Source organism: Anolis sagrei, chromosome 9 (assembly GCF_037176765.1).
Source record: "Anolis sagrei isolate rAnoSag1 chromosome 9, rAnoSag1.mat, whole genome shotgun sequence".
NCBI lineage: Eukaryota > Metazoa > Chordata > Lepidosauria > Squamata > Dactyloidae > Anolis > Anolis sagrei.
In genome coordinates, this window is record NC_090029.1 from 20,237,220 (window position 1) to 20,264,983 (window position 27,764).

At 41.5% G+C, this 27,764-nt stretch overlaps 1 protein-coding gene across 4 annotated transcripts in view; it reads left to right on the forward strand.

Moving 5' to 3' along the window:
• Positions 1 to 27,764, forward strand: part of MYO5A (myosin VA) — a 158,258-nt gene that overhangs the window by 99,438 nt on the left and 31,056 nt on the right. For all 4 annotated transcript variants that reach the window (XM_067471328.1, XM_067471329.1, XM_067471326.1 and 1 more), the window contains exons 15-26: positions 179 to 337; positions 785 to 882; positions 3,071 to 3,157; positions 3,253 to 3,361; positions 4,255 to 4,466; positions 5,896 to 6,052; positions 14,858 to 15,097; positions 16,290 to 16,538; positions 19,545 to 19,638; positions 20,551 to 20,699; positions 22,597 to 22,707; positions 26,589 to 26,732. In XM_067471328.1, coding sequence (XP_067327429.1) covers positions 179 to 337; positions 785 to 882; positions 3,071 to 3,157; positions 3,253 to 3,361; positions 4,255 to 4,466; positions 5,896 to 6,052; positions 14,858 to 15,097; positions 16,290 to 16,538; positions 19,545 to 19,638; positions 20,551 to 20,699; positions 22,597 to 22,707; positions 26,589 to 26,732 — 1,809 coding nt within the window. The remainder of the gene's footprint in view (positions 1 to 178; positions 338 to 784; positions 883 to 3,070; positions 3,158 to 3,252; positions 3,362 to 4,254; positions 4,467 to 5,895; positions 6,053 to 14,857; positions 15,098 to 16,289; positions 16,539 to 19,544; positions 19,639 to 20,550; positions 20,700 to 22,596; positions 22,708 to 26,588; positions 26,733 to 27,764) is intronic.

The window sequence follows — 27,764 nt, forward strand, 5'->3', positions numbered from 1 at the left end:
CTACTTTCCAACAGACCTTACAACCTCTGAAGATGCCTGCCATAGATGCAGGGGAAACGTCAGGAGAGAATGCTTCCAGAACATGGCCACACAGCCCAGAAAACTCACAGCAACCCAGTGATTCCAGCTACGAAAGCCTTTGGCAATGCATTAAAGTTTTGTTCTTGGTCTCTATCAGTTTAAGATGCTGCCAGAGCTGTTTCAGGATGAGAAGGATGCTGCTCCTGCGTCGGCAGCACCCTCCGGCCGGACGCCATTATCTCGAGCCGCAGTGAAACCAGCCAAGTCAAAAGCTGGTCAGACAAGCAAAGAACACAAGAAGACAGTGGGCACTCAGGTGGGTTGGGTCTCTTCTTGTACTGATTTTTCTTTGCCTTTTGATACGTTGCGATCAGGCATTGGCAAACTTTGGCCCTCCAGGTGTTTTGGACTTCAACTCCCACAATTCCTAATAGCCAGTAGGCTGATAGGAATTGTGTGAGTTGAAGTCCAGAACACCTGGAGGGCCAAAGTTCGCCTATGCCTGGATTACGTAGTTCGTCTCTCTAACACTCAGGGACACTTGATCCTGGAGTACTGTGAAGAAATCTATCCAATTAGTGTGAAAGATGTCAATATCCCGTTGCTAACACATTGGTGATATTGGATCATTTAAAGGTTATTTTGTTTCCCAGAAATGCTCTCCGATATTATGGAAATGAGATGTTTATAGAAAGACTTCACAAATCATCAGATTGTTTCTCTCTGTTTTTTAAATTGCTCTTCCCTCATCTTTTCCCTATAGTTCAGAAATTCCCTGCATCTTCTGATGGAGACCCTGAATGCCACAACTCCACATTATGTGCGGTGTATTAAACCAAATGACTTCAAGATTCCATTTATGTGAGTGGGTGCATCTTGTGTAAGACTATAGGAGCTATATAGCAATATTAAATGACCACTCACAAGCCGGTTTTGCTTTGAAATGGATATATTGCTTGTATCTCTGCAGCAAAGAAAGACACTACTGACTTTTTCCCATCACCACTTCCTTTTATACACCTTTCCTGCCCATCTCCCCCTCTTCTCAGTTTCCTTAGTAGAGCTTGTTGCTTCACAAGTTCCAAGACAAGGTTTCCAGCGCCCTCTGCTGGCTTCAAAATGTCACAGAGAGAGAATTGAGGCAGCCAGGATGATTCAGTCAGGATGTCACGGAGGGAATTTGTGATGTCTTCATGCCGTCAGAAATGGACTCCTGACATCTTGTCGGAAGCGAAACGCTTGCTGAACAAGGAACAAAACTCATTGCGTTTCCTCCTGTTTGTTTTGAACATAAACAGAACATCTTCAATAGTTGCCAATAAAAGTGTTGTGATTTGTGCAGAAATCTTAACTTGGAACTTGGGAACATAAAAAGAAACCTCTCATCCCAATTGCCAAACATGGTTATTGGCTTATAGTCCAAAACAAGTGTTTTCAAGCTCTGGATTTTTATTACCCTATATACTCAAGTATAAGCTGACCCGAATATAAGCCGAGGCACCTAATTTTACCACAAAAAAACCCAGGTTCCTTGTCGTGGTCAACTGAATCGCACATATGGTTATTCCAGCGCCTGCGCAGACCAGCCTCTGAACCTTCTAGAAAAATAAAAAAGTCATTTTTCCCTGGCCTCGACCCCACCCACTCTCCTTTGAGTATATATATCCCGTAGGCGGGGCTAAGGCTCTCGGTTCTCTTGATCTGCCACCTCGAGCAGCAGTGTGAGAACCTTCATATTACGAGCTTGTTTCTTTGGACTGCTCTTTGGTGAACTTTTATCTTGGCATTTGACTTGGACTGGATTAAACTGGCAAAAAATCTGGATTAAACAAGAGTTCTTGCAAAACGCACCAAACTCACACAGTTCAAAGAAAACAAGCAAACAAAGAGCCGTGAAGAGAAACCGTCGTCCAGTAGCAGTCCAAAGTCGAAGGAATCCCAGTTGAAAGTTCCAAAGTCCAGAAGGCAGCGACGTCGTCGGAAACAGTCTGAAGTCAAGGAGAGGGGAAATCCAAGCCGGTCAGTACACGAAGCAAACAGCAACCTGCAGATCCAGGACCCAAGCCCAACAGGAAAGCGGCAGTGACAGAACCCAAGGCACAAAACCAACACTTTGCCTTCTGCAACGTTCTATCATTCCAGTGCCTTCATTTATCTTACAGCTCATCATCCGATGATGAGCTGCCCTCCTCCCCATCCTCATCACTCTCAGCTGGCTTAGCTTCCACAGCTGAGCGCCAACGCCCATCCCTCCAACTCTTCCACCTCTTGTCAAGACTTAGGTCTCCCCATGAATCCACAGTATCACCAGATTGCCAATCCCCGCCACCAGAAAACCCCGCACAAGTGTCCCTGGACGTTGGTTGAGTACACACATTCTGAACTTCCTGTACCCTGGTCCAATCCAGTGGTTCCTTTTCATCCCCATCACTCCCAGACCATAATTCCCTGAAAAACCCATGAAATCCTCTTCCTCTGTGGGAGCAGTAAGTATGTCCCGGATCTTCTTTCTCTGACGCTCCTCGTCTGATTCCTGCTCTCGAGTAATCCTCTTAATGCCTCTATTCCCATCTGAATCTCCTTCCTCCTCCTCACTCATTTCACTCTCGGAGAAACCCTCGAAGGATTCTTCATCAGTGGGTGACATAAGTATCTCCCAGATCCTCTTCCTTTGCTGTTCCTCATCTAACACCCGGGTGCCTCGTTTCCCTCCTCTACCACTCCTACTACCAGTTGCAGCATTGCCAACAGACTCTACTACAACAAAAACAATCTTGGAAGTATCTATGTGAGGAAGGTACTTTCTGTATTTTGATTTCCTGTTACACACAATTTGGAATATTTGTTAACCCACTTAATACATAGCTACGTATCTAAAGTAACAATCTTCTCGTTATTTAAAAAGCTGTCCTTATTTTCCCAATTTCCCTTTGCTTAAAAAAGTTCTTATGTTATATGTGTTAGGGAACACTATTATTTATTATTATTTGAAACATTTATATTCTGCCCTTCCCAGAGTTTGCTAATGAGAGACACCTGTCGTCCATAGGTTTGATGAAAAACGGACCGTGCAGCAGCTCAGAGCTTGCGGTGTGTTGGAAACCATCCGAATCAGTGCGGCTGGTTTTCCCTCAAGGTGAGCCCATAAGTGGTATCAGCATATTTGCTGGAATGTTATTGATACAGAAGGAGATTTCCTGCTGGCTAATGCGGTGTTGATTCTTAAACCAGGTGGACGTATCAGGAGTTCTTCAGCCGCTATCGCGTCCTGATGAAGCAGAAGGATGTTCTCAGTGACAGAAAACAGACCTGTAAAAACGTCTTGGAGAAGCTGATTCTGGTACTGGACCTCGGTTTGATATCTAAAATTTGCTGAAATCGAAAAAGATGTTGGTAGGATCTTGGTCATTAAAAATCTTCCGAGTTGCAAGAACCTTCCCTTTATTGCTGAAGGCTTTCATGCCCGGAATCACTGGGTTGTTGTTGTAATAAATAATAATAATAAAAATAACAACAACAACAACTAGCTGTACCTGCCACGCGTTGCTGTGGCCAACATTCCCTCCCTCTTTCTCTTCTTCTTTCTTTCTCTCCTTCCTTCCCTCCCTCTTTCTCTCCTTCTTTCTTTCTCTCCTTCCTTCCCTCCCTCTTTCTCTCCTTTCTTTCTCTCCTTCCATCCCTCCCTCTTTCTCTCCTTCTTTCTTTCTCTCCTTCCTTCCCTCCCTCTTTCTCTCCTTTCTTTCTTTCTTTCTTTCTCTCCTTCCTTCCCCCCTTCCTCTTTCTCTCCTTTCTTTCTTTCCTTCCTTCCCTCCCTCTTTCTCTCCTTCTTTCTTTCTCTCCTTCCTTCCCTCCCTCTTTCTCTCCTTCTTTCTTTCTCTCCTTCCGTCCCCACCTCTTTCCTTCCCTCTTTTTCTTTCCCTTCTTCTTTCTTCCTTCTCTACCTGTTTCTTTCTCGTTTCCTTTGTTCTTTGGTTCCATTCTTCCTTGTCTCTTCCCTTCCTTCCCTCCCTCTTTCTCTTTTTCGTTCCTTCTCTCCTTCCTTCCCTCTTTCACTTTTTTATTTCGTTCTCTCCTTCTTTCTCTACCTTTCTTTCGTTCCTTCCCTCCTTCTTTCCCTCTTTCTCTCCCTCCTTCTCTTCTTCCTTCCTCCCTCCCTCCCTTCTTTCCTTTCTTCCTTCTCTACCCTTCTTTCTTCTCACCCTGACACTGTTTGTATGTTTCCTCTGAAAATAGGACAAGGATAAATACCAGTTTGGGAAGACCAAAATATTTTTCCGGGCTGGCCAGGTGGCTTACCTGGAGAAAATAAGGGCGGACAAACTCAGAGCGGCTTGCATCCGCATCCAGAAGACCATCCGGGGGTGGCTGCTGAGGAAGAAGTACCTGCGTATGCGCAAAGCGGCCATCACGGTTCAAAGATACGTCCGAGGATACCAGGCACGATGGTAAGCTGGACCCCTGGGGAAAATGGGCTTTAATCTCATTAGGGAGGGCTTGAAATAGAGCAGGCAAGCCTACAGCCAGGTTTTTCTGTATCGACAAGACCAAAATTTGTATACCATAAACCAGGATGGGAGTCTTCCAGGTGTCCTTGGGTTCCAGCTCCCAGCATTTCTCTCCTTGGTTGTACTGGCTAGGGCTACTGGGAGTCGGAGTCTGACAGCATATGGAAGGCCATGTGATGCCTGTCCTCTAGTATACCAAGGATTAAATTGAAGGCCTAACATAGAGTAGACCCACTGAAGGAATTGTCAAGTGGTAAGTCCGCAGTGCCCCCTGGTGGCGCAGCGGGTTAAATTGTTGAACTGCTGAACTTGCTGACCAAAAGGTTGGTTAGTTCCAAAACATTATTTTTGGAACTATAGCTGCCTAAACTCTCTCAGACAGCATAATTATTGCAGGGACGTCTATTTGTTTCCCCATCTCAAAAAACCCTCCTTTCCCAGGCTCAGCATATGACAGCATGTCCTTGAGATCATTCATCTTACCCCATTAAACCTCTGAACTGCTGAACTTGCTGACTGAAAGGTTGGCAGTTCAAATCCAGGGAGTAGGGTGAGCTCCCACTGTCAGCCCCAGCTTTTGCCAACCTAGCAGTCTGAAAACATGCAAATGTGAGTAGGTCAATAGGTACCACTTCTACAGGAAAGTAACGGTGCTCTATGCAGTCATGACCTTGGAGGTGTCTATGGACAACATTTAATTCCAAGGATGTTCATTTTCTTATTCATTGAGCTAAATTGACCTTACCAGCAGCTTGATAAACTTCATGCCCATTGGACGTTACAGTATTTACTTCCAAATAAATAAGGTTTTGGTTTATTTATGGTAATCGTAGAAAGATGTATCTAATGCCATTGGGTTTCTCAAAGGACTACAGTCACTGAGATTTGTGCAGAACTTGGGAATGCTACATTTTAGATTTCCAACTCCCACAAGTAATATTATCATGTAATACAATATAATACTATTAATACTAATATAGTTATATATTTATATTACATGTAATATTACTAATAATGTTACAACATAATGGTATAGTACAATATAGGATTATTTAATACTGATATTGTACTATGCTAATAATATTATATTATATTATATATATCTTGTGAGCCGCTCTGAGTCCCCTTCAGGGTGAGAAGGACGGCATATAAATATCGTAAATAAATAAATAAAAGTCTGTAGGCAGTAGATGACTGGTTGGGAGAATCTGGAAGTTTTAGTTTTAAGAAAGTAACTTCTGGAGCTAAGTGTAAGATGTTTCAATTGAACTGCAACTTTTCATAGAGAGCAGTATTAGAACAAGAGCATGAAACTGCTCTGGAGAGAGTATAAACAATGTGTTTTTGCCCCCGAACTTTTCTTGATCAGCCTTGCCAAGTTTCTTCGGAGAACCAAAGCTGCCACCATTATCCAGAAATTCCGGCGCATGTATGCTGCCCGCACGCGATACCGTCGTACACGAGCAGCCACCGTGGTCCTCCAGTCCTACTCGCGAGGCTATCTTGCCAGGAAGAAGTACCGCAAAGTAAGGCAGCCTATTCTTCAACTTTTGGTTGTGGTTTTGCATGAGATCTGTGTCGGTGGCATTGGCCGCACAGCAAGGCAGGAAACAGATCGATCACAGCCACCTTAGGCTATAAACTACTTTATTTACAGCTATATACATTAGAAGCTACTTAACACTCAGCACATCGTAAAACTTGCTTCCATCCCGTCCAATCATATCATCGAGAACACACAAACATTCTGTTATAAGTACTAGTCCACACCTCCTCCATTCCAGAGTGATGTATGACGTAGGACACACGACTCTGCGTCCATTTGCTCTATACACTTGATTTATGACCTCTCTAGGAATGCCGTTCCATCTATGGTTCAGGTAACTCTTTCCACACAGGAATACATTCAGCACAAAGCTACTACATACTTGGAAATCTACACCATAAATTGCAAACAGCTCCAACAATCTGGAGCAGTTTATATGTTAGTGCTCTCTTTCTTCTTTGTGGTGTCTGTGAAAATTGCACATATGGGATTTTCCTGCGCATGTGTGGCATTTCAGAACCACTCCTCCTCTTCCTGTATTTCAGTGACCTGAAGTGTTATAGAGGAAGTATTCTGCAGGGGAAAAAACCTTTAGAGTTTTGACTCTTAGTGTGTTTGACATGATATAGAGAGAGGGTGGCACATGGTGCCAGTATTTGGAAACGGTCTTGCGCATGAGCTCTTCAGTGACTAGGTTCTTGTGGGTTTTTTCGGGCTATAGAGCCATGTTCTAGAGGCATTTCTCCTGACGCTTCGCCTGCATCTATGGCAAGCATCCTCAGAGGTAGTGAGGATGCTTTCCATAGATGCAGGCGAAGCGTCAGGAGAAATGCCTCTAGAACATGGCTCTATAACCCGAAAAAACCCACAAGAACCTAGTGATTCCAGCCATGAAAGCCTTCGACAATACATTGAACATCTTCAGTGACTGTTTCCAGTCATGATAATTTTGATGTGTGAATGGAGTGGGGAACCTATTCTGTACTAGTCATGATAGAGATTACTTACATTTACAATTTATGTGTACTGTTTGATTAATAGCACTCTTGTTATTCGTCATGCAGTTGTGAATAATCGGATCTAAAGAAAATCTGTCCTTGAACACATTTTATTTATATAGATTTATCTATCTATATAAATAAAAATGTAATGTTCGTTTGTGGATTAACATAACTCAAAAACCACTGGGTGAATTGACACCAAATTTGGACACGATGCACCTCTCAGGCCATCTTGTCTTTACTAATAATACAATATAGTATATTGTATATACATATAATATTTATAATATTATAATGTAATACAATATAATACTAGTAATAGTAATACAATATTATAATTATATATTTACATTACATAATAGTACAATATAGTGGTATAGTGCAATATAGTAATATCTTTATTATTATTTATTATTTATTTACGACATTTATATGCCGCCCTTCTCACCCTGAAGGGGACTCAGAGCGGCTTACAAGTAAAATGTAAATGCAATATATTATTATTATTATTATCATAACAATATTAATATTATATATTACATTGTACTATAACAGTGGTTCTCAACTGGGGGGTCGGGACCCCTAAGGGGGTCGCCAAAGACCATCAGGAATTTTCTGTTGGTCATGGGGGCTCTGTGTGGGAAGTTTGGCCCAATTCAATTGTTGTTGAGGTTCAGAATACTCTTTGATTGTAGGTGAACTATAAATCCCAGCAACTACAACTCCCAAATGTCAAGGTCTATTTTCCCCAAACTCCACTAGTGTTCACATTTGGGCATATTGAGTATTTGTGCCAAGTTTGGTCCAGATCCATCATTGTTTGAGTCCACAGTGCTCTCTGGATGTAGTTGAACTACAACTTCAAACTCAAGGTCAATGCTCACTAAACCCTTCCAGTGTTTTCTGTTGGCCATGGAAGTTTTGTGTGCCAAGTTTGGTTCAATTCCATCATTGGTGGGGTTCAGATTGTAGGTGAACTATAAATCCCAACAACTCCAACTCCTCCCAATCCCACCACTATTCAAATTTGGGCATATCGGGAATTTGTGCCAAATTTTGTCCAGTGAAAATACATCCTGCTTATCAGATAATTGCATTACCATTCATAACTGGAGCAAAATTACAGTTATGAAGAAGCAAAATAATGGTATGTTTGGGGGTCATCACAACATGAGGAACTGTGTTAAGAGGTCGTGGCATTAGGAAGGTTGAGAAACATTGTACTATAACATTGTACTGTAATATTATTAGTAATATTACATTTAATATAAAACATATAATTATAGTATCATTTTATTATTATTACTATATTGTATTACATTATAATATTATCAATAATATATATAATACTGATATTGTACTATGCTAATAATATAATATATTGTATGAAAATAGAACTTGTATAACCCTTCGGGGTGAGAAGGGCGGCATAGAAATGCCGTAAATAAATAAATGATAAATAACGAGTGACCATCACTCATAAACACACTGAAAAACACAGCAGAAGGGGCTTAAAAAGCCAAAAAAATAAAAAAAAATTACAATGCATGCGCAAAACAACATATATATATGAAAACACACATATACACAAATATATACACACACACAAAACACATATACACAGACTGGGCCACAGCAACGCATGGCAGGGGACGGCTAGTATCTACTAGTTGTTTCTTCAAATCCAAAAATTACCATTGATGTCTCAGATAACTTTTAGATATACATTTAAGATTATTCCATTATTATTAGTCATTGGAAGGGAGTTGTTACAGATTGTGTTCTGGTACAAGGGATCTGATTCATCAGAGACATTTCCTTTGTGGTTTCTGTAGCCACCCAAACTGGCCTGGGTGATTTGTCACAGGCAGTCAATGCAAACTGCACTTTTCCATTGTACATCAGTGGTAAAATTTCCGTGCAACTTTAAATGTGACATTGCCGTGTGGTATGACCTGAAGCTAAAGTTAGACATGAGAAGGGGGTTGAGTGTTCAGACTTCAAATGGGCTGTCAGAGCCTGAAGGAAGAGATACATTGGAGGCTCCATCTGCATTGACAGTCACATTCCCTTTTCTGTTTCTCCTCGTTTTGGTTTGCAGCTTTATCTTTTGGACAGAGGTCCTGTGATCTTTGAGGGTTTGTGCCAAAATATATAAATGTATTGTCGAAGGTTTCCATGGCCGGAATCACTGGGTTGTTGTAGGTTTTTTTGGGCTATATGGCAATGTTCTAGAGGCATTTTCTCCTGACGTTTCCCCTGCATCTATGGCAAGCATCCTCAAAGGTAGTGAGGTCTGTTGGAACTACGAAAAAGGGTTTATATATCTGTGGAATGACCAGGGTGGGACAAAGAACTCTTGTTTGTTGGAGCTAGATGTGAACGTTTCAACTGACCACCTTGATTAGCATTTGATGGCCTGGCAGTGCCTGGGGCAATCTTTTGTTGAGAGGTCATTAGCTGTCCCAGATTGTTTCCTCTCTGTTGTTTTGCTGTTGTAATTTTAGAGTTTTTTTTTTAAAATACTGGTAGCCAGATTTTGTTCATTTTCATGGTTTCCACCTTTCTGTTGAAATTGTCATGCTTATGGATTTCAATGGCTTTTCTGTGTAGTCCGACATGGTGGTTGTGAGAGTGGTCCAGCATTTCTGTGTTCTCAAATAATATGCTGTGTCCAGGTTGTTTCATCAGGTGCTCTGCTATGGATGACTTCTCTGGTTGAAGTAGTCTGCAATACCTTTCATGTTCCTTGATTCGTGTTTTCTCCATCAGTGGTCACCTCGATCCACCCAGGAAAATCTCCTATATATACCAGGCCCTTGGGAGGTACACCTGGAAGCTACAAGGCGTAGAGCTTTTTCGACCTATGCTCCAATTCTGTGGAACTCTTTGCCTCCATACATTAGAGCAATGTCGGAGTTGCGACCTTTTGTAAAGGCACTTAAGACTTGGCTGTTTGGTTGTGCATTTAAGTAATCAGACCTAATTTGCCAAATAGTCACTGTTGAATGTTTTTATGTTAAATGTTTTTATATTGTGTAAATGCTATTTTAGATTGTAAGTCGCTTGGAGCACCTTGGTGGAGAGCGACTAATTAAGAAATAAAGTGAAGTGAAAAAATAAAGTGAAGTGGTGAAGTTTGGGCTCATGTGGACAATTTCAACAGAAAGGAGGAAACCATGAAAATGAAATCTGGCTACTAGTATTAAAAACTCTAAAATTACAACAGCAAAACAACAGAGAGGAAACAATTTGGGACAGCTAATCACATCTCAAGAAAAGATTGCCCCAGGCACTAACAAGCCACACCAAACAACTGCCAGGCCATCAAATGCTAATCAAGGTGGTCAGTTGAAACATTCACACCTGGCTCCAAGAGACAAGAGTTCTTTGTCCCACCCTGGTCATTCCACAGATATATAAACCCTTTTTCTTAGTTCCAACAGACCTCACTACCTGCGAGGATGCTTGCCATAGATACAGGCGAAACGTCAGGAGAAAATGCCTCTAGAACATGGCCATATAGCCCCCCCAAAAAACCTGCAACAACCCAAAATATATAAAGAGTGGCATGGGTGTAATTTGTGAGTAGATGCTTATCTGCCACCTCCTCAAAAAATAGGGCTCTCTGTCACAGCTGGCGACTACATATGATCAAAGCTTGTTGACGTTATTTTTGGAACTATGGCTTCCCAAATTCTCTCAGGCAGCATAATTATTGCAGGGACCCTATTTGTTCTTCCATCTCAAAAAACTCGTCTTTCTCAGGCTCAACATATGACAGCATGTCCTTCAGTTCATGCCTTTTACCCCATGATGGGTTATATTTAGAAGCCCCTAGTGATTTGATTTTGGGGAAAAATTGCATTCATAACCTTTTTGAAACAGAAAAATGATGTCATATCCTTTTGGCAAAGGTGAATCTCCATGAAAATCTGGAGACCACCTTTTGAAAACCACTAGTCAAGAAAAGGCATGACCTTGTTAGAAGTCGACCCTTTGAACAAGTGATGTTCACAAGCATTCATGTAGCAGAATACAGGTAACTCAGAAGTTAAACTGATAAACCATGTCTTTGAACTGCCAGGGACAAAGACATGCCACTGCATAAAAATTATATTTGGCTAGCAGAATTTTAAAAATATTTCTTTGGAGTTGAAGTTGCAGTTGCCCAAAACATATATTCTCTCTTGAAACCTCTTAGTTTAGAATATGCACTCAGAAACAAAAAAAAGTCTTCTTTGAAAAATAACATATTTTGGTTATTCGCAAACATGCTCAGTACAATCTCATCTCTGTAGCCCCTCCCACACCAAAGAGGTCAGTCGAACAGGCAAATCAACATATACATACAATACAGGATAGCAAATATATACATTAACAAATAAATAGTAAAGGCTTGGAAGGTTGCGATTTCCAACATTTGAGGCTGTAAACTATAGCTGATTTAGTTTATGAAGAAATCCAGAACGGAGTGTTTTCTGCTCTTCTTACTTCCTACACATGGGACAATCCTGGAAGAGATTAGAAGGTGTCCCATTTGTGTTGAGAGATAATGATACCTGTAGTTCAGGAATGGATCATTAATGATGTCGTATGGAATGTTTTCTTGTCTAGGGAGTAACTGCAATAGGTGGGAGTAGCTATTATAAAACTATGTGTAAGAGTCACGTGAACATAATACAATTTTAGAAAAGGTTGGATCGTTTGATGTCTGTGTTCTGGAAGATAAGGGAGTGAGATGCCTGTCAGTTTCATGGGAGGCTTACTCAATATTTGGGTCACGTGTCTAGTAAACTCTTTAATATCTTAATGTTCCTTGGATGTTCTTTGGACTTGCCATATCTGCTGAATCAAGGTATTTTTAGGAAACGTTAAAGACAACAAGATGTCAGTAGTTGAAATATTATTATTGTCTAGTCTTGGCATCACTTCAGGAAAGGAAATTATATTTGACTGGTGATCTCTATTTTGCAAAGTCTACTTTTTATTGTTGTACTAGCTGTCCCCTGCCACGCGTTGCTGTGGCCCAGTATAGTGTTGATTTCTAATACATGTAATTTCTTTATGGTTGTGGGTAAACACTATTTCTTGCTGTTTTTTGGTCAGTGTTGATGTGGAGAGTGTCTGGTTTGCCTACTCTGGAACATTCAACATATCATTGTCCTTCTTTAGGGGTCCCTTTCAAATCTATACTATATCTCTCTGTGTGTGAATCATATCTACCTATCTATCTATCTATATCGATGGCTGGATGGCTCTTTGTCAGGAGGACTTGGTTTACGTTTTCTTGCCCTGATGAAGGAAGTTGGATTGGGTGGCCTTAAGTATTTTCTGTTGGTCATGGGGGTTCTGTGTGGGAAGTTTGCCCCGATTCTCCGTTCGTGGGGTCCAGAATGCTCTTTGATTGTATGTGAACTGTGAATCCCAGTGACTACAACTCCCAAATGTCAAGGTCCATCTGTGTTCATATTTGGGCGCATTGAGTGCTTGTGCCAAGTTTGATCCAAATCCATCATTGTTTGAGTCCACAATGCTCTCTGGATGTAGGTGAATTACAACTCCCAAACTCAAGGTCAATGCCCACCAAACCCTTCCAGTATTTTCTGTTGGTCATGGGAGTTCTGTGTGCCAAGTTTGGTTCAATTTCATCGTTGATGGAGTTCAGAATGGTCTTTAATTGTAGGTGAACTATAAATCCCAGCAACTACAACTTCCAAATGACAAAATCATACATTTTTGAGTGATGGCCACTCCTTGTGTTGTGAGACGTTTTGTTGCCAAATTTGGTGTGCTTTCATTCATTGGTTCTTTTGTTTTTAAGGTACTCATTATGCACAGAAAATTTATATAGATATAGATACTGATTGAAGTATTTTTATGTTCTGGTAAGGAAAGGCATAGATCTAAATTGACTAATTGGTTGATGGAGGATATCAGTGTGTTGGTGTGAAGCAATTTAAGTTTGTGCATGAAATGAAAACTCTCCACACTGGAATGTGAAGGATTGGCTAAACTGTTGATTTCACATCAAGAAGAGAGCATTCGGCTGTGACCGAAGAACTTTTAAATTCAGTTTATTTATAAAATAAATGTTTAATATATTACGGTGGGAAGGAACTCTCTTTGGGTCTCTATGTGAAATTCATGACCGTGTCCCAGGAAAGAATATTTACCCGTTCCCCTCAATAAATTTGGCCTAGAGGAGGGGAAGAATGGAATAGTAATTTCATAAGCATAATGCAGTCTTCCCAAACTTAGTGCTTTCCTATGTTTTGTGGGTACCATCTTGCCCAGCTAGCATGGACCATGATAAGTAGGAAAGACATACATTGCATTCCACCACATCTAAAGGATGCCAGATTATCAAAAGGCTGCTTTGATCTATGTAACCCCCGGGTTCTTTATGTGCCACGTGTATGGATCTTGGTCAAAGCAGAATCATTCTTCTGAGGACCTTCTAAAAAGCTGCATTATATGTAGGTGTCAGACTCTTTGGTATTAGTCATGTGCATTCGGGCCAAAAGGCCGTTTTTTGGGTCCGTTTTCATCTGACCCCTCATTTTGTTTACTGGAAAGTTAGCCAAAACTTTAAAGGCTCAGTCATTAAACCTACCTCTGTTGTAGACCCCATTTGAAACCCCATTTGAAACTAGGCCTGCCTAGTTTCAAAACAATTAACCGATCTACTGATTTTTTTAGAATTATTTTAAATTTTAACCATAACATTTTTAAAAATATGACATGCTATAAGAGAGGATTTTAGGAATTGTCGTCGGTGGTCACACGGAAATTCTGGACCACTCTAACAACCACCATGTCAGGCTACACAGAGAAGCCATTGAAATCCACAAGCATGTGGACAATTTCAACAGAAATGAGGAAACCATGAAAATGAACAAAATCTGACTACTAGTATTAAAAAACCCTAAAATTACAACAACAAAACAACAGAGAGTAAACAATCAGGAACAGCTAATCACCTCTCAACAAAAGATTGCCCCAGGCACTAACCAGCCACACCAAACAACCGCCAGGCCATCAAATGCTAATCAAGGTGGTCAGTTGAAACATTCACACCTAGCTCCAACAGACAAGAGTCCTTTGTCCCACCCTGGTTATTCCACAGATATATAAACCCATTTTCCTAGTTCCAACAGACCTCACTGCCTCTGAGGATGCTTGTCATAGATGCAGGCGAAACGTCAGGAGAGAATGCCTCTAGAACATGGCCATATAGCCCGAAAAAACCTACAATCAGAGCATGGACACCACCAGGCTTTTTATTGCCTGAGAGACACAGAAACAGTAAAACTTCAAATCTCATCATACTCTGAAAGGAACTTTTCAATGACCACCCTCTCTTAATCCATTTCGCTGGTCTTTTCGTGATTCTCTTCCCCTTTCTGTTTTTGGAAAGTAAACAAAAACAGCCCTCCGAAAACTACAATTTTTTTTGTTAACAGTGATTTGGGCCCAAGTCTATTCGGTATGATTGAATTATGTATTGTCTGTATGTGAAATGAAAGATACACATACACTCTGAGAACATTGTGCCTGATTTGTAATAAATGTGCATTTTCAGTCATTAGAACATACTGAGCTGTTCATATACTAAGTAGATAGAGTATCATTTCTTCCGCATTTTTGATCTTAGGAGGTTATTTTAACTAGTTTCATCAACTTCTGTGATAGCTCTTGTTCTAACCTCCACTGCAAATATTTGTTAAGTTGTGTAGTTTCCAGCGGGGAAAAAATCTCAAATGTGTGTTTTAAATTTGCAGATGCTTGAAGAGCACAAGGCCACCATTATCCAGAAGCACGTGCGCGGGTGGCTGAGCCGCAAGCGCTACCACAAGACCTTGAAGGCCATTGTCTACCTGCAATGCTGCTGCCGGCGCATGATAGCCAAGAGGGAGTTGAAGAAGCTGAAGATCGAAGCCCGCTCTGTGGAACATTACAAGAAGCTCAACTTTGGCATGGAGAACAAGATCATGCAGCTCCAGCGTAAAATCAACGAGCAGGTATAATGCCAGGCTGTGAGCTGAGTGGCCAGTCACCTTGGAAGTGGTCCCATTTCTCACTTGGTTATATCCTGATGGAAAAGCCCTATAACAGGCCCATGTGTGCCCTATTGTTGCACTCCGGAGATGGAAACAGGGCCCTCCTGTCATTAATACACCACACCTTGGTTTAGGAAAAATACAATCCTTTTTATTGAATGATGAAAATAAAATAGATAGAAGTCCAAAGGTTAAAAAGTCAGAATGAAAACAGCATTTTTAATGTATTATTATTATTTTATTTTATTTTATTTTATTTTAAAAAAATGAAAACTGCAAACATAAAGCTTGCAGAAAATCCAAAGCAGTAATTTCCAGAAAACTCTCAATAGAAATCCATGAACAGATTAGCCCCTGCTAAATCTCACTTGAAGCCAGAAATTCCCTTGGAGACCAGGCCTGGAAACTGGAAAACTTAAAACTAAACGATGCTTGGTCTGAGGAAATTCCCCTCACGGCCACTCTTAAATCCCAGAATCTGATTCCGGCTAACTCTAAACTTTGGTTTCAGTTGTCGAATCCTCTCAGACCTACGTTAACATTGAACCTCCCTGCGGTTCTGGCTTATCTCCAAACTGCGGCTGTTATCATTGACCCAACCAGGTGTCGGGTTATCTTGCAAACTTGGGCCAGAAGGAGAAAGGAGTGAATTTTCTTCTCTCGGTCTGACAGAAACTTTCTCATGAGAACTTGGCTTTTCCCCTGAAGCCTCTAAATCAAATTTTCACTGCCGAAAAGTGTCTCCCAACTTGAACCTAGTCCTCATTGATCACTTCAGGCTCACTGTCCAAACTAGGCCCGTCAACATTTATTAATTTAGTATGCTTCTATACCGCTATTCTCAGCCCGAGGGCGACTCACAGCAGTTTACAAAATGGCACAATTCGATGCCCACAGCAGTACAAAAGTAGTTTAAACATTAAAAACATTTAACATAGATAAAAAAATTCATAACAATTCATTTATATCAATATTATTAACATTAGGCAAAACAACCAGAGATTCAGGCTCAGGTTCACACACAGGGTCACACACAGGCTGAGTCCCAACACCCATAACCTTTGGGTTTTAGAACATCTTTTTCCTAACAGGAAAATGTGAGTTGAACTCAAATGCGCTCTGTTAATCTGTATTCCTTTTGCTTTTGTCCAAGTCGAAAGACTTCAAATCCGTACTTGAGAAGCTGACCACTCTAGAGGTAGCATACAACTCTGAGACAGAGAAGCTGAAGAATGATGTGGAAAGGCTTCGAATGAGTGAAGAAGAGGCCAAGAACGCGACCAACCGGCTCCTGACCCTTCAGGAAGAGATCAACCAGCTCCGAAAGGAACTGCACCAGACGCAGACGGCGAAGAAGACCATTGAGGAGCAGGCAGGTGTATATAAACAGGAGACAGACAAGGTGAGTGTGCCTTGCCCTGCAGTGCGGTGCAGGACGTAAGAAATAATTTAACATAATTTAATTTCTAAGAGATGGAATCTACACATTGATCGGAAATAACGCATGCCTCTCTGCTCTTTTAATCCTCCCTAATGGAGAAAAGAGGTAGGCAAGCTGGTGCTCTCTAAGTGCTTTGGACTGTAATTTCAGTCATCCCAGAGAGGAGCTTTATGGGAGCTGTAGTCCAAAATATCTAGAGGATGCTGGCCTAGATATTCTCATTTTGAGTAACTTTAAGCGATTGCTAGCATTTTCCTTGTAGCATCTAATTCTGCTCTGAATTCTCAGCGCATGAAATATGAGATATGGACTTTCTGGCCTATGACCCCTTGTTTTTGTGCTTATTTATTTGGTGGGGTTGCCTTTGAAAACTGCTTGGAAGATTCAAATGGTCCAGCATGCAGCAGCCAGGTTACTAACAGGAGCTGCGCTCAGGGAGCATACAATTCCACTTCTGCGCCTGCTCCACTGGATGCCAGTTTGCTGCCGGGCACAATTCAAAATGCTGGCTTTAGCCTATAAAGCCCTAAACGGTTCCGGCCCATCTTATCTGTCCAAATGCATATCTCCCTATGAACCTTCCAGGAAGTTGAGATCATGTGAGGAGGCCCTGCTCTTGATCCCGCCTCCTCACAGGCACATCTGGCGGGGACGAGAGACAGGGCCTTCTCTGTGGTGGCCCCTCGGCTGTGGAACTCCTTCCTAGGGATATTAGATCACCCCCTCCCTCCTGACCTTTCGAAAAAGAGTGAAAGCCTGGCTCTTTTTGAGCAAGCATTTGGAACTTCAACATGACCAGATAAACTCAAATTGAAATATGAACTAGGAACGCCTAAGACGATGGAACGGTTGAGGAATTGAACAAGAAGACATAGTTTTTATACATTTTTAATTGTTTATTCCTTTTACGGTTTTTAATTGTATTCTTATGTAATTTGGCATCTAATTGTTGCCGATTTGTACGCCGCCCTGAGTCGCCTTCGGGCTGATATGGGCGGGATAAAAATGATGTAAATAAATAAATAAATATTTTTAGCCAGGGATTCATCTAGTTTAGCTGCCATATTGGAGCTGTGGGGACGCAATGGGTTAAACCAGGCATGGGCAAACTTTCTAACTTGGGGGCCGCATGCGGGCATTCCCTGCTAGGAGGACTGGCTTTCATGGTGACGGAAGGAAGGAAGGAAAGGAGGAAGGAAAGAGAGAAGGAAGGAAGGATGAAAGAGAGAAAGGGAAGGATGGTGGGAGACATAAAGAGAAAGAAGGAAGGGGAAAAGGGTGGAAGGGAAGGAAGGAGAAAGACGGGTAAAGGAAGGAAGGAGGAGGAAAAAGAGGAAAGAAGGAAGAACGAAACAGTGAAAGGGAAGGAGAAAGAGGGAAGGAAAGAGGAAGGAAAGAGAGAAGGACGAAAGGGAGAAAAGGACAGATGGTGGCAAACATAAAGAGAGAGAAGGAAGGGGAAAAGGGTGGAAGGAAAGGAAAAAGAAAGACGGGGTAAAGAAGGGAGGAAGGAGGAGGAAAAAGAGGAAAGAAGGGAGGACGAAAGGGAAAAAGGGAAGGATGGTGGGAGACATAAAGAGAGAGAAGGAAGGGCAAAAGGGTGGAAGGGAAGGAAAAAGAAAGATGGGGTAAAGAAGGGAGGAAGGAGGAGGAAAAAGAGGAAAGAAGGGAGGACGAAAGGGAAAAAGGGAAGGATGGTGGGAGACATAAAGAGAGAGAAGGAAGGGGAAAAGGGTGGAAGGGAAGGAAAAAGAAAGATGGGGTAAAGAAGGGAGGAAGGAGGAGGAAAAAGAGGAAAGAAGGGAGGACGAAAGGGAAAAAGGGAAGGATGGTGGGAGACATAAAGAGAGAGAAGGAAGGGCAAAAGGGTGGAAGGGAAGAACGAAGAAAGACGGAGGTAAGGAAGGAGGAGGAATGAGAGAAAGGAATAAAGAAGGAAGGACAAAATGGTGAAAGGGAAGGATGGTGGGAGACATAAAGGGAGAAAAGGAAGGACAAAAGGGTGGAAGGTAAGAAAGGAGACAGACAGAGGTAAAGGGAGGAAGGAGGAGGAAAGAGGATAGAAGGAAGGACGAAATGGTGAAAGGGAAGGAGAGAACAGAACAGAAAGAGGTGTGTTGTTTCTACTCAGTGTTTTGGTGCCGTGGAAGGTTGGACTCAAGTCCAGCCACAGGGGGTACTGTCGCTCCATCCTCTGTGATGAAGAGCCATCAGGACTTCCTCCTTCCATTTGGTCGCCCAGCATTTTCTGATCTTCTTTCTTTATGGCATCATAAAACACCTCCCTCGCTTTTAGCGGTACCTAATTTCTTTAATTACAGCTAAAGCTGTTTTTGAATTGCTTAGGTAAACAGTGAACTGGGCTGACAGTCAGCAGCTCACGCCGACCTGGGGCTTCAAACTTGCAACCTTTCAGTTAATAGATCTTATACTTGCTAGTGATTTATCAGCTGTGCTAAACCTCTGGCCCAGATCCGGGTGTCCCCTGGGCAACGTCCTTGCAGACAGCTGATTCTCTCACACCAGAAGCAACATGCAGTATATTCCCAAACTGCTTCTGACATGATAAAGAAATCTGCCATATCGTTTTCTTCCTATTAGATTTGTTGAAAATGTTGCAGGTAGAGGAGGCGATAATAGTATTATAAACAACATGTTTTAATTTCCTTTGTCAGGAATAACATAAACATCTTTTTTAGATAATTGCTGGAAGAGAGCACTGGTTTAGGATGATCCTTCTGGTCTTAGCTTTGCTTATGAGGCTTATTGTTTTTAATTAATGCTGTATGTACTGTTTTCAATTATTGCTTTATGTATTTAATTGTGGTTATATTATTGTAATTGTTATGTACCGTTACCAAATTTAAGCTGTTTGGGGACAGAGAAGAGACGGGATAGAAATATCGGAAATAAATAATAATAATAATAATAATAATAATAAATAAATTCTTTTTTTTTTGTTTGAAGCTGATGCTAGAACTTACAGAGCAAAACACTCTGCTTAAAAAAGAAAAAGACGAGCTGAACCATCGCATCCAGGAACAAGCCAAAGAGATCACAGGTACGTTGGATTTCAGTTTTGTTTGATTTGAGTCAAACCTGCCAATGTAGAGGACCGACTGTAAATGGAACAAGTCATCCGTGATTGTAATTGGACACGAGACGCCAGACAAGCTTCCTCCCCTTAGGTTCTGAAGGTGGCAGTGTGGCATAGCACAAGATAATAATAATAATAATAATAATAATAATAATAATAATAATAATAATAATCTTTATTTATACCCCACCACCATCTCCCTCAATGGGTACTCGGGGTGGCTTACATGAGGCCAAGCACAAACAACAAATTACAGCAAAATAAAAACGAAAACAATAAACAACATCATGGGTTGTTGTAGTTTTTTCGGGCTATATGGCCATGGTCTAGAGGCATTCTCTCCTGACGTTTCACCTGCATCTATGGCAAGCATCCTCAGAGGTAGTGAGGATGCTTGCCGTAGATGCAGGTGAAACGTCAGGAGAGAATGCCTCTAGACCATGGCCATATAGCCCGAAAAAACTACAACAACCCTGTGATTCCAGCCATGAAAGCCTTCGACAATACATTAAACAACATCATGATTCAATAAAACATATGAATGCATAACGATATAAAATTTCAATAAACACAATCACAGTGACAATGGGTAGGCTACATGTAAATCATAACATAAAACCATAACATAAAGCCAAAGGAAAATGTAAAAATAATTAAAATATGGGGTATACTGTTCAGATGAGCCAGATTTCTATCAAAGGAAAAACAAAAAGGAATCGAGGTCTCTCATTCTGTTGCTGTTGTTGTGTATGGTGTAGATGAGTGGGAAGGAATAGTCAGTTACTAGCAATGACTTTTGGCGAGAAATGAAAGCACTTTTTTCATGTTCTCTAGCAATTTAAAGCTGTAACTCATTGTTCTGCTTCCTTTTTTTAGAGGTTATGGAGAAAAAGCTTCTTGAGGAGACGAAGCAGCTGGACCTGGATCTGAATAACGAAAGGCAGCGGTATCAGAACCTGCTCCAAGAGTTTAGTCGGTTAGAGGAGCGATACGATGACCTCAAGGATGAGATGAATTTGATGGTGGTGAGTAGGTTTTTTTAAAAGTCTAGAGAAATGTGTGATGGGAAAAAAGAGCCAATGTTACAGGCCTGGCTCTGGACACCCGGGTTGTGACAAAACAACTGAAAAGCAGTGAAGAAAGACTTGCTTCATCCCTCTGCTCCTTTGCTGCTTCCTTAACCTTTCCTACTTATTTTCCTTATTTCTTACTAGTTCAGAGGGAAGATATAGAGAGTTACCTTATGCCCAATGACATTGCATTTGTGGGTCGGGGGAAAGAGAGGATTTAATACACTATCTGTTACAATGCCCTTTGTATAACGACCCCAGAAACAATCTTCTGGGAACTCTTTTGGAAGAAAGGGCAGCATGGCAACAGTCAGCAGTTGTCTGTGATTTGTTAGGGAATTATTTCAAATATGTAACATTAAAGGTTGCCACATTTGCAGTCACAGCCCAAAAAATCCGAGTTAAATCAGTACCGGGACTGTGGCGTAGCTGGCTGGGAGTCAGCTGCATTAAGATCACTACTGACCGAAAGGCCATGAGTTCCGGGTTGGAGTGAGCTCCTGACCAAAATTGTGTAGCTTGCTGCTGACCTTTGCAGCCCAAAAGACAGTTGCATCTGTCAAGTAGGAAATTTAGGTACCACTTATGTGGGAAGGCAAATTTAACTAATTTATGAGGCCATAAAAATCTCCAGCAAGCATGCAAAGAATGAGGAAGTACTTCATCAGTGTCAAAAATGGTTGGCGAAGGGCAGCTCCCCTGGTGGCCAAAGTACCCTCAAGAAAGGCTGTAATGTTAAATAGCCTCTGAGTGTCTGTCTATATATGTTGTGTGTTTATGGCATTGAATGTTTGCCATGTATATGAGTCCCTGCAGGGGTGAGAAAGGCGGCATATAAAGACTGCGCTCCTGTAAAAATGTATTGCACTTATTGAATCTGTACCTCAGCTATATTTCTTTCAGCCGTATTGTTTTTATATTGCTTTCAATTGTGTTGTTATTTGTTTTATCTGATGTTTTAATTGGTTAAAGTGTTTTACATGTGTGTTTTAATTGTAATCTTGGGCGTGTCCCTTGTAAGTTGCCCTGAGTCCCCTAGGGGAGATGGTTGGTGGGGTATAAAAATAAAGTTGTTATTATTATTATTATTATTATTATTATTATTAAAATAAATAAATAATACATTGTAATCCATCCTGAGTCCCCTGCAGGGTGAGAAGGGCCGAATATAAATGCTGTCAATAAATAGTAAATAGCGGAGGCTAGAAATGGAAATGGAGATAGACATTTGTTGCTGTTATTATGTCACTGCTACTATAATTTTAAAGAGCCAGTATATGGAATAAGTTTTAATGTTTATATTGAAAAGTGCTTATTGTACTTTTAAATATTGTATATTACTTGATTCCACTTGATTCCATGGCCCATGGCTGGTACAATAAATCATTCATTCATTCATTCATTCAGATGATGGAGCAAAATCAGTTTTGATTTCTGAAATGTATTCAAACTATGGGTTAAACCACTGAGCTGCTGAGCTTGTTGACCGAAAGGTCGCAAGTTCGAATCTGGGGGGCGACGTGAGCTTCTGCTGTCAGCCCCAGCTTTTGCCAACCTAGCAGTTCGATAACATGCAAATATGAGTAGATTAATAGGTACCGCTCTGGCAGGAAGGTAAAGGCGCTCCATGCAGTCATGCCAGCCACATGACCTTGGAGTTGTCTATGGACAACGCCGGCTCTTCGGCTTAGAAATGTAGATGAGCACCACCCCCCAGAGTCGGACACGGCTGGACTTCATGTCAGGGGAAAACCTTTACCTTTTAAACTATTCAAACCAATAAACCCTCCGGAATGTGGGAAAGCACATTGTGATTATGGATGCTGAGATTTCTTCTCCTTTCCCCCCCCAGAACATCTCTAAGCCTGGACACAAACGAAGAGATTCCACACATAGCAACGAATCGGAAAATACCTATAGCTCTGAGATCACTGAACCAGAAGAGCCGCAAATGAGAATGGAGGTGAGCTTTGAAAATATAGGTGCAAGGGAATACGTGACCATGATTGTGTCTCCACCGTCCCCACCTGTGCAAAATTTGCATTTGGTGAATATGTACCCATCACTTTCCGGAATAGCAGCTTGCTCTACAGCTTTCTTGCTCCTCACTACCACTTTGCTCCATAGCATATATCTGTAGCAAGATTGGATGTTGTCAGGAGGGAGGCAATCATTTTTTTTTTCTTGCCAGGGGCTATTCTACTGGCAGATGTATTGGGCTAGTGGTTCTCAACATGTGGGTCCCCAGATAGATGTTTTGGCCTTCAACTCATAGAAAACCTAACAGTTGGTAAACTGGCTGGGATTTCTGGGAGTTGTAGGCCAGAACACCTGGGGAACCACAGGTTGAGAATCACTGTATTAGACTGAATACTTAATAATAATAATAATAATAATAATAATAATAATAATAATCTTTATTTGTACCCCGCTACCATCTCCCCAAGGGACTCGGTGCGGCTTACATGAGGCCAAGCCCAAACAAAACATCAATAAACACAACATCAATAAACAATCAATAAAATACAAATCATATAAATCACATAAACAAAAAAACAATCAATAGTGACATAAACAGTTTTTAAAATGGTCAGGCCAAATGTAATAGATTAAAATTGAAAATATGCTGACGTGAACAAGGTAAAATATAACTAGGATACTTGTTGGGTTGGAAAAGTATAGGCCTTGTGCTGGAACTGCACCAGTTCCAGATTCCTTTGTCTGCCTTCCTCACCCACAGTTTTATGTTAATTTTTATGAGGGTGGAGTTTAGGAAAACACCAACAACAACAACAACAAAGCTTTATTTATATACCGCTCTATCTCCCCGAGGGGACTCAGAGCAGTTTCCAAGTAACATCATCAATACATACAAAGTAAATAACATAAACATAAAATTAACAAGACAATATAAGCACAAAAAAGCACAAGAGCACATATATATTTAAAATAATCCTGCCTGTTCAAGGCAGTTTAAAAGTTTGTGTTAGCTATTTTGTTTGCTCTTTGCCTGATGAAAAAGGAGCTGTTTGTGTCAGTTAGTTGGCCACACCCCTTTACCTGAGTTAAAGGAGCCATTTTAGGTCGTAGACCGCCAGGGAATCCTTGAGGAAGGACGTGTCTTCAGTTGGTCCCAGAGATTCAGGCTTGGACAAGCCATTTCAAGTCAATACTTCATAACCAGTTGTACTTATAACCACTTACATTACCTATAACCAGTTCCTTCAGACCAGTTACCTACTACAACTAGTGCTTCAACTAATTAGTTAAATGACTGGTTTATTTATTTATTTGTTAACCATATTTATATACCACCTTTCCCAGCTCGAAGGCAACTCAGGGCAGTTTACAAATGGCATAATTGGATGCCTACAATAACAAAGAACAGTTAAAACATTTAGCATAAATAACCTTCGATAAAATAAAATAAAACTGATAATAATATAACTCCACAGTGTCTCATTACTAAAATCATTACCCAGTCACGTTGTCCAGTCGTTCCGAAGATCAGAGTTTGTCTGCTACACTGCATTTGAGAAAGCTTGCTCAAATAGCCAGGTTTTAACTTTTATCTGAAATGTTAGGAGGGAGGGGGCCGATCTAATATCCCTCGGGAGGGCGTTGTGTGCTTTCAGGTCGTTTTAGAGTTAGGTTGACTCTGTGCGAGGGCTGGCTAAATGACCTTGGAGGGCCGTATCTGGCCCCGCACCTTAGTTTGGGGACCCCTGCTCTAGTGTGATGAACCAGTAAATATCTCATTATTGTGTATGTATCCTGTACAAATTTACTGTGCATATGATTTTTCTTTGAATCTAACCACGGACCACCATTTCTTCCCTCCCTTTCCCTTCTAAACAAGTAAGAAAGAAAGGTATGATTGATTATAGACTTGAAACTTTTAGTTAGTTCATAGTTTTCCGCCTTTAAGGCTTTAGGTTAGATGCTTTTAGGTTAGATTCATTTAGCCAAATGATTTGTTATAAAATAATTTGTTTCCAAATCCTCTTTGGAACAGTTCAAATGCCAATAAGCAGCACTCCTAATCAAGTAACGTGCTCCTCAATCCTTTTGCTCGTTATTGCTAACTCTAGACGTTAACATGCTCATTGGGTCTAGCTTCGGCTAGTATCTTTATGGTGTCCTTGCATTGCTTCTGTTTTCATGGCTGTAGTTTGGATTTCCCAAACTGCAGTGATAGTTGTTGCACCCCAAGGCTGGGAATCACATCTGTACTTAACACACAATCCCGTCCAAGGTAAAATAGCAAAGCAGTTTATTGAAGAATATATATAAAAAGCAATCCAGCAAAACCAGTGTCCAAAAAACCAGGAATAATCCTCAAAGTTCAGAATACATAAAATGCATCAAAAACCAGGAATACAAAAGCAGGATAAATCCAAACAGGCAATATGGGAACAGTTCTTAGGACTTACTTACTTAGGAGATCCCTCGTAGTCCGAGTAGGATAGTCTTCCAAGATCAGTGTCCTGGGGGTGGGTCTGTAGGTGACTGTGGAGCCCTATTCTTGACCTGCATCTTCCTCCGCTGTGAGGGCATCAATTTCCAGGTGGAAGGTGGTCCCGGTTGGGGTTGGCTTGATGCACCTTCCTCTTGGCACATTTCTCTCTTTCACCTTCCATTCGTGCCTCTTCAAATTCTGGTCACAGCTGATCTCCAGCTGGAGCGCTCAAGGGCCAGGGCTTCTCAGTTTTCAGTGTCTATGTCAGAGACTTTAAGGTTGGCTTTGAGCCCATCTTTCAATCTCTTTTCCTGCCCAACAACATTCTGTTTTCCCTTCTTGAGTTCGTAGTAGAGCAACTGCTTTGAGAGATGGTGGTCCGGCATCTGGACAATGTGGCCGGTCCAGCGGAGTTGATGGTGGAGGACCATCGCTTCAGTGCTGGTGGTCTTTGCTTCTTCTAGCACGCTGACATTTGCCTGCTTCTCTTCCCAAGAGATTTGCAGGATTTTTCAGAAGCAGCGCTGATGGAATCGTTCCAGGTGTTGCATGTGACGTCTGTAGACAGTCCACGTCTCACAGGCGTATAGCAGGGTTGGGAGGACAATAGCTTTATAAACAAGTACCTTAATTCTTAGGAGTTTGAGACATTAAACATGAACACAAGAATCATAAACACAAGAAAACCTGAAACTAGAGATCCCCTGAAAGACTTGACTTGGCAAGAGTTTTATACTCCAAAATCAACGTTGTCTGGACTGAGGAAATGATCTGCTGGTGTCTCTAATATAGACATAAAACCATGCCATTTCCCTTCAAAAGCCGATAAGGGCTTATTGGCCAATAAGCAACTTGACCTTCAAACCGCCTCATGAGAGACTTTATGTTGACAAAACATCTATCTCCTATCTCACTGCGGCTCATGAGCCTGTTCCACCTGGAGTTGCATCTTCCCGCCTTGCATCTTCCTCCCCTGAGCTCATTTCTGCCTCTGACCTTGCATCTCTAGGGAACTGCCTTTCTGGAATGTGGTCTCCCTTGGACAGAGACCTCTCATTCTCAGGGCTTAAAATCTCATGATTCTCTTGCTGGTCTGCAGGCCCAGAATCCCCACTGTCATCATCAGGCTGCCTAACAGGCCCAGAATCCCCAGTGAGATCAGGTACAGACACAATCCAAGGCTGGACTACAACAATAGTTTTCCCACCAGCAACATCAGCAGGAATAACATTCCTAGAAAATTTGGGATGTTTTTCTCTGATCTTAGACTATAGCCTATTGTTAAAATCTGCTTTGTGGCAGTGCAGACAACAGAAAAAAATATATATATACACACACAAATAATTTAGAACCATTCTGATCTGCTTGTGCTTCCTTTGGGTCAGGAACCAAGCGAGAAGAAAGCTCCCCTGGACATGTCTCTCTTCCTCAAGCTGCAAAAACGGGTTTCGGAGCTGGAGCAGGAAAAGCAATCCATGCAGGATGAGCTGGACAGGAAGGAAGAACAAGTTCTCCGAGCCAAGGCCCAGGTAAAGCCTCACAGGGCATTGTGTTTCAACAATGAAAGTTGAAATTCTGTTTTTTCCATCCTGTGTTGCTTTATTTTATTTTACTTACATGTCGCCTCTCTGCTAGCATAGGGTCCAGGGAGGCTTACACAAAAATCAAAACAGATGCAAAATAGATGGCATGAGGAGGTGTGTGCAGGGCACTAGCTAAGGCCGGATCCCTCTTTCAGCCTGAAGCATTGAATTTAGTTTCAGGGAAATTTACATTCCAGTGATGGGTGGAGCCAAAGGTATATCTTTCCCAGTAGAGGATGGGAATTGGAGTACTGCAGGAAAGCCAGATTTAACCAGACCGAGCTCTTAGATCCTTGGGGGAGGCTCTCCTTTCGCCCTTGCCATTATCACAAGCTCATCTTGTAAGCACAAGGGAGAGAGCCTTCTCCTCTGTGCCCCCCCCCCCCTGACTCTGGAACTCATTGCCCAGTGAGATTAGGAAAGCCCCCACCTTAGAAATTTTCAAGAGGGATCTCAAAACCTGGCTTTCCCGATGCGCTTTTGGAGAGAAGCCAAAAAGAGGAGAAAATCCAGGGAGAAAATCACTGCTCTAGGGGTTGAGAAGGGTGGGGCAAAAATGTTCGAAATAAATCAATAAATCACAAAAAAAACAATATATAATTATATATGGTGAAAGAGAGAGAGAGAAAGCATGAGGGGGAGACGAAAAGAACGAAAGGAGTAGAGCCAAGACTTGATTCCACTGAGAGGGAGGCCTCCTCCTCCTCCTTCTCGGCGGGCCGGATAAACACCCTCAGCGGGTCGCATGTGGCCCCTGGGCCGTAGTTTGAGGAACCCTGCCATAAAGCATCTTTCTATTTGAATGACTTCTTTGCTCCTTTGCACATTTCTTTTAGACTTTAAATGCTGCATTCATCCCACCCTTTCCTGTTATTTTAATTTTGCTAAACTGTAAACACAACCGCCAAAGTCACAATTTTGATCTTGGGACCATCAAGCCACTTGCATTTAAAGTTGGATAGATTTATGTAAACCTTA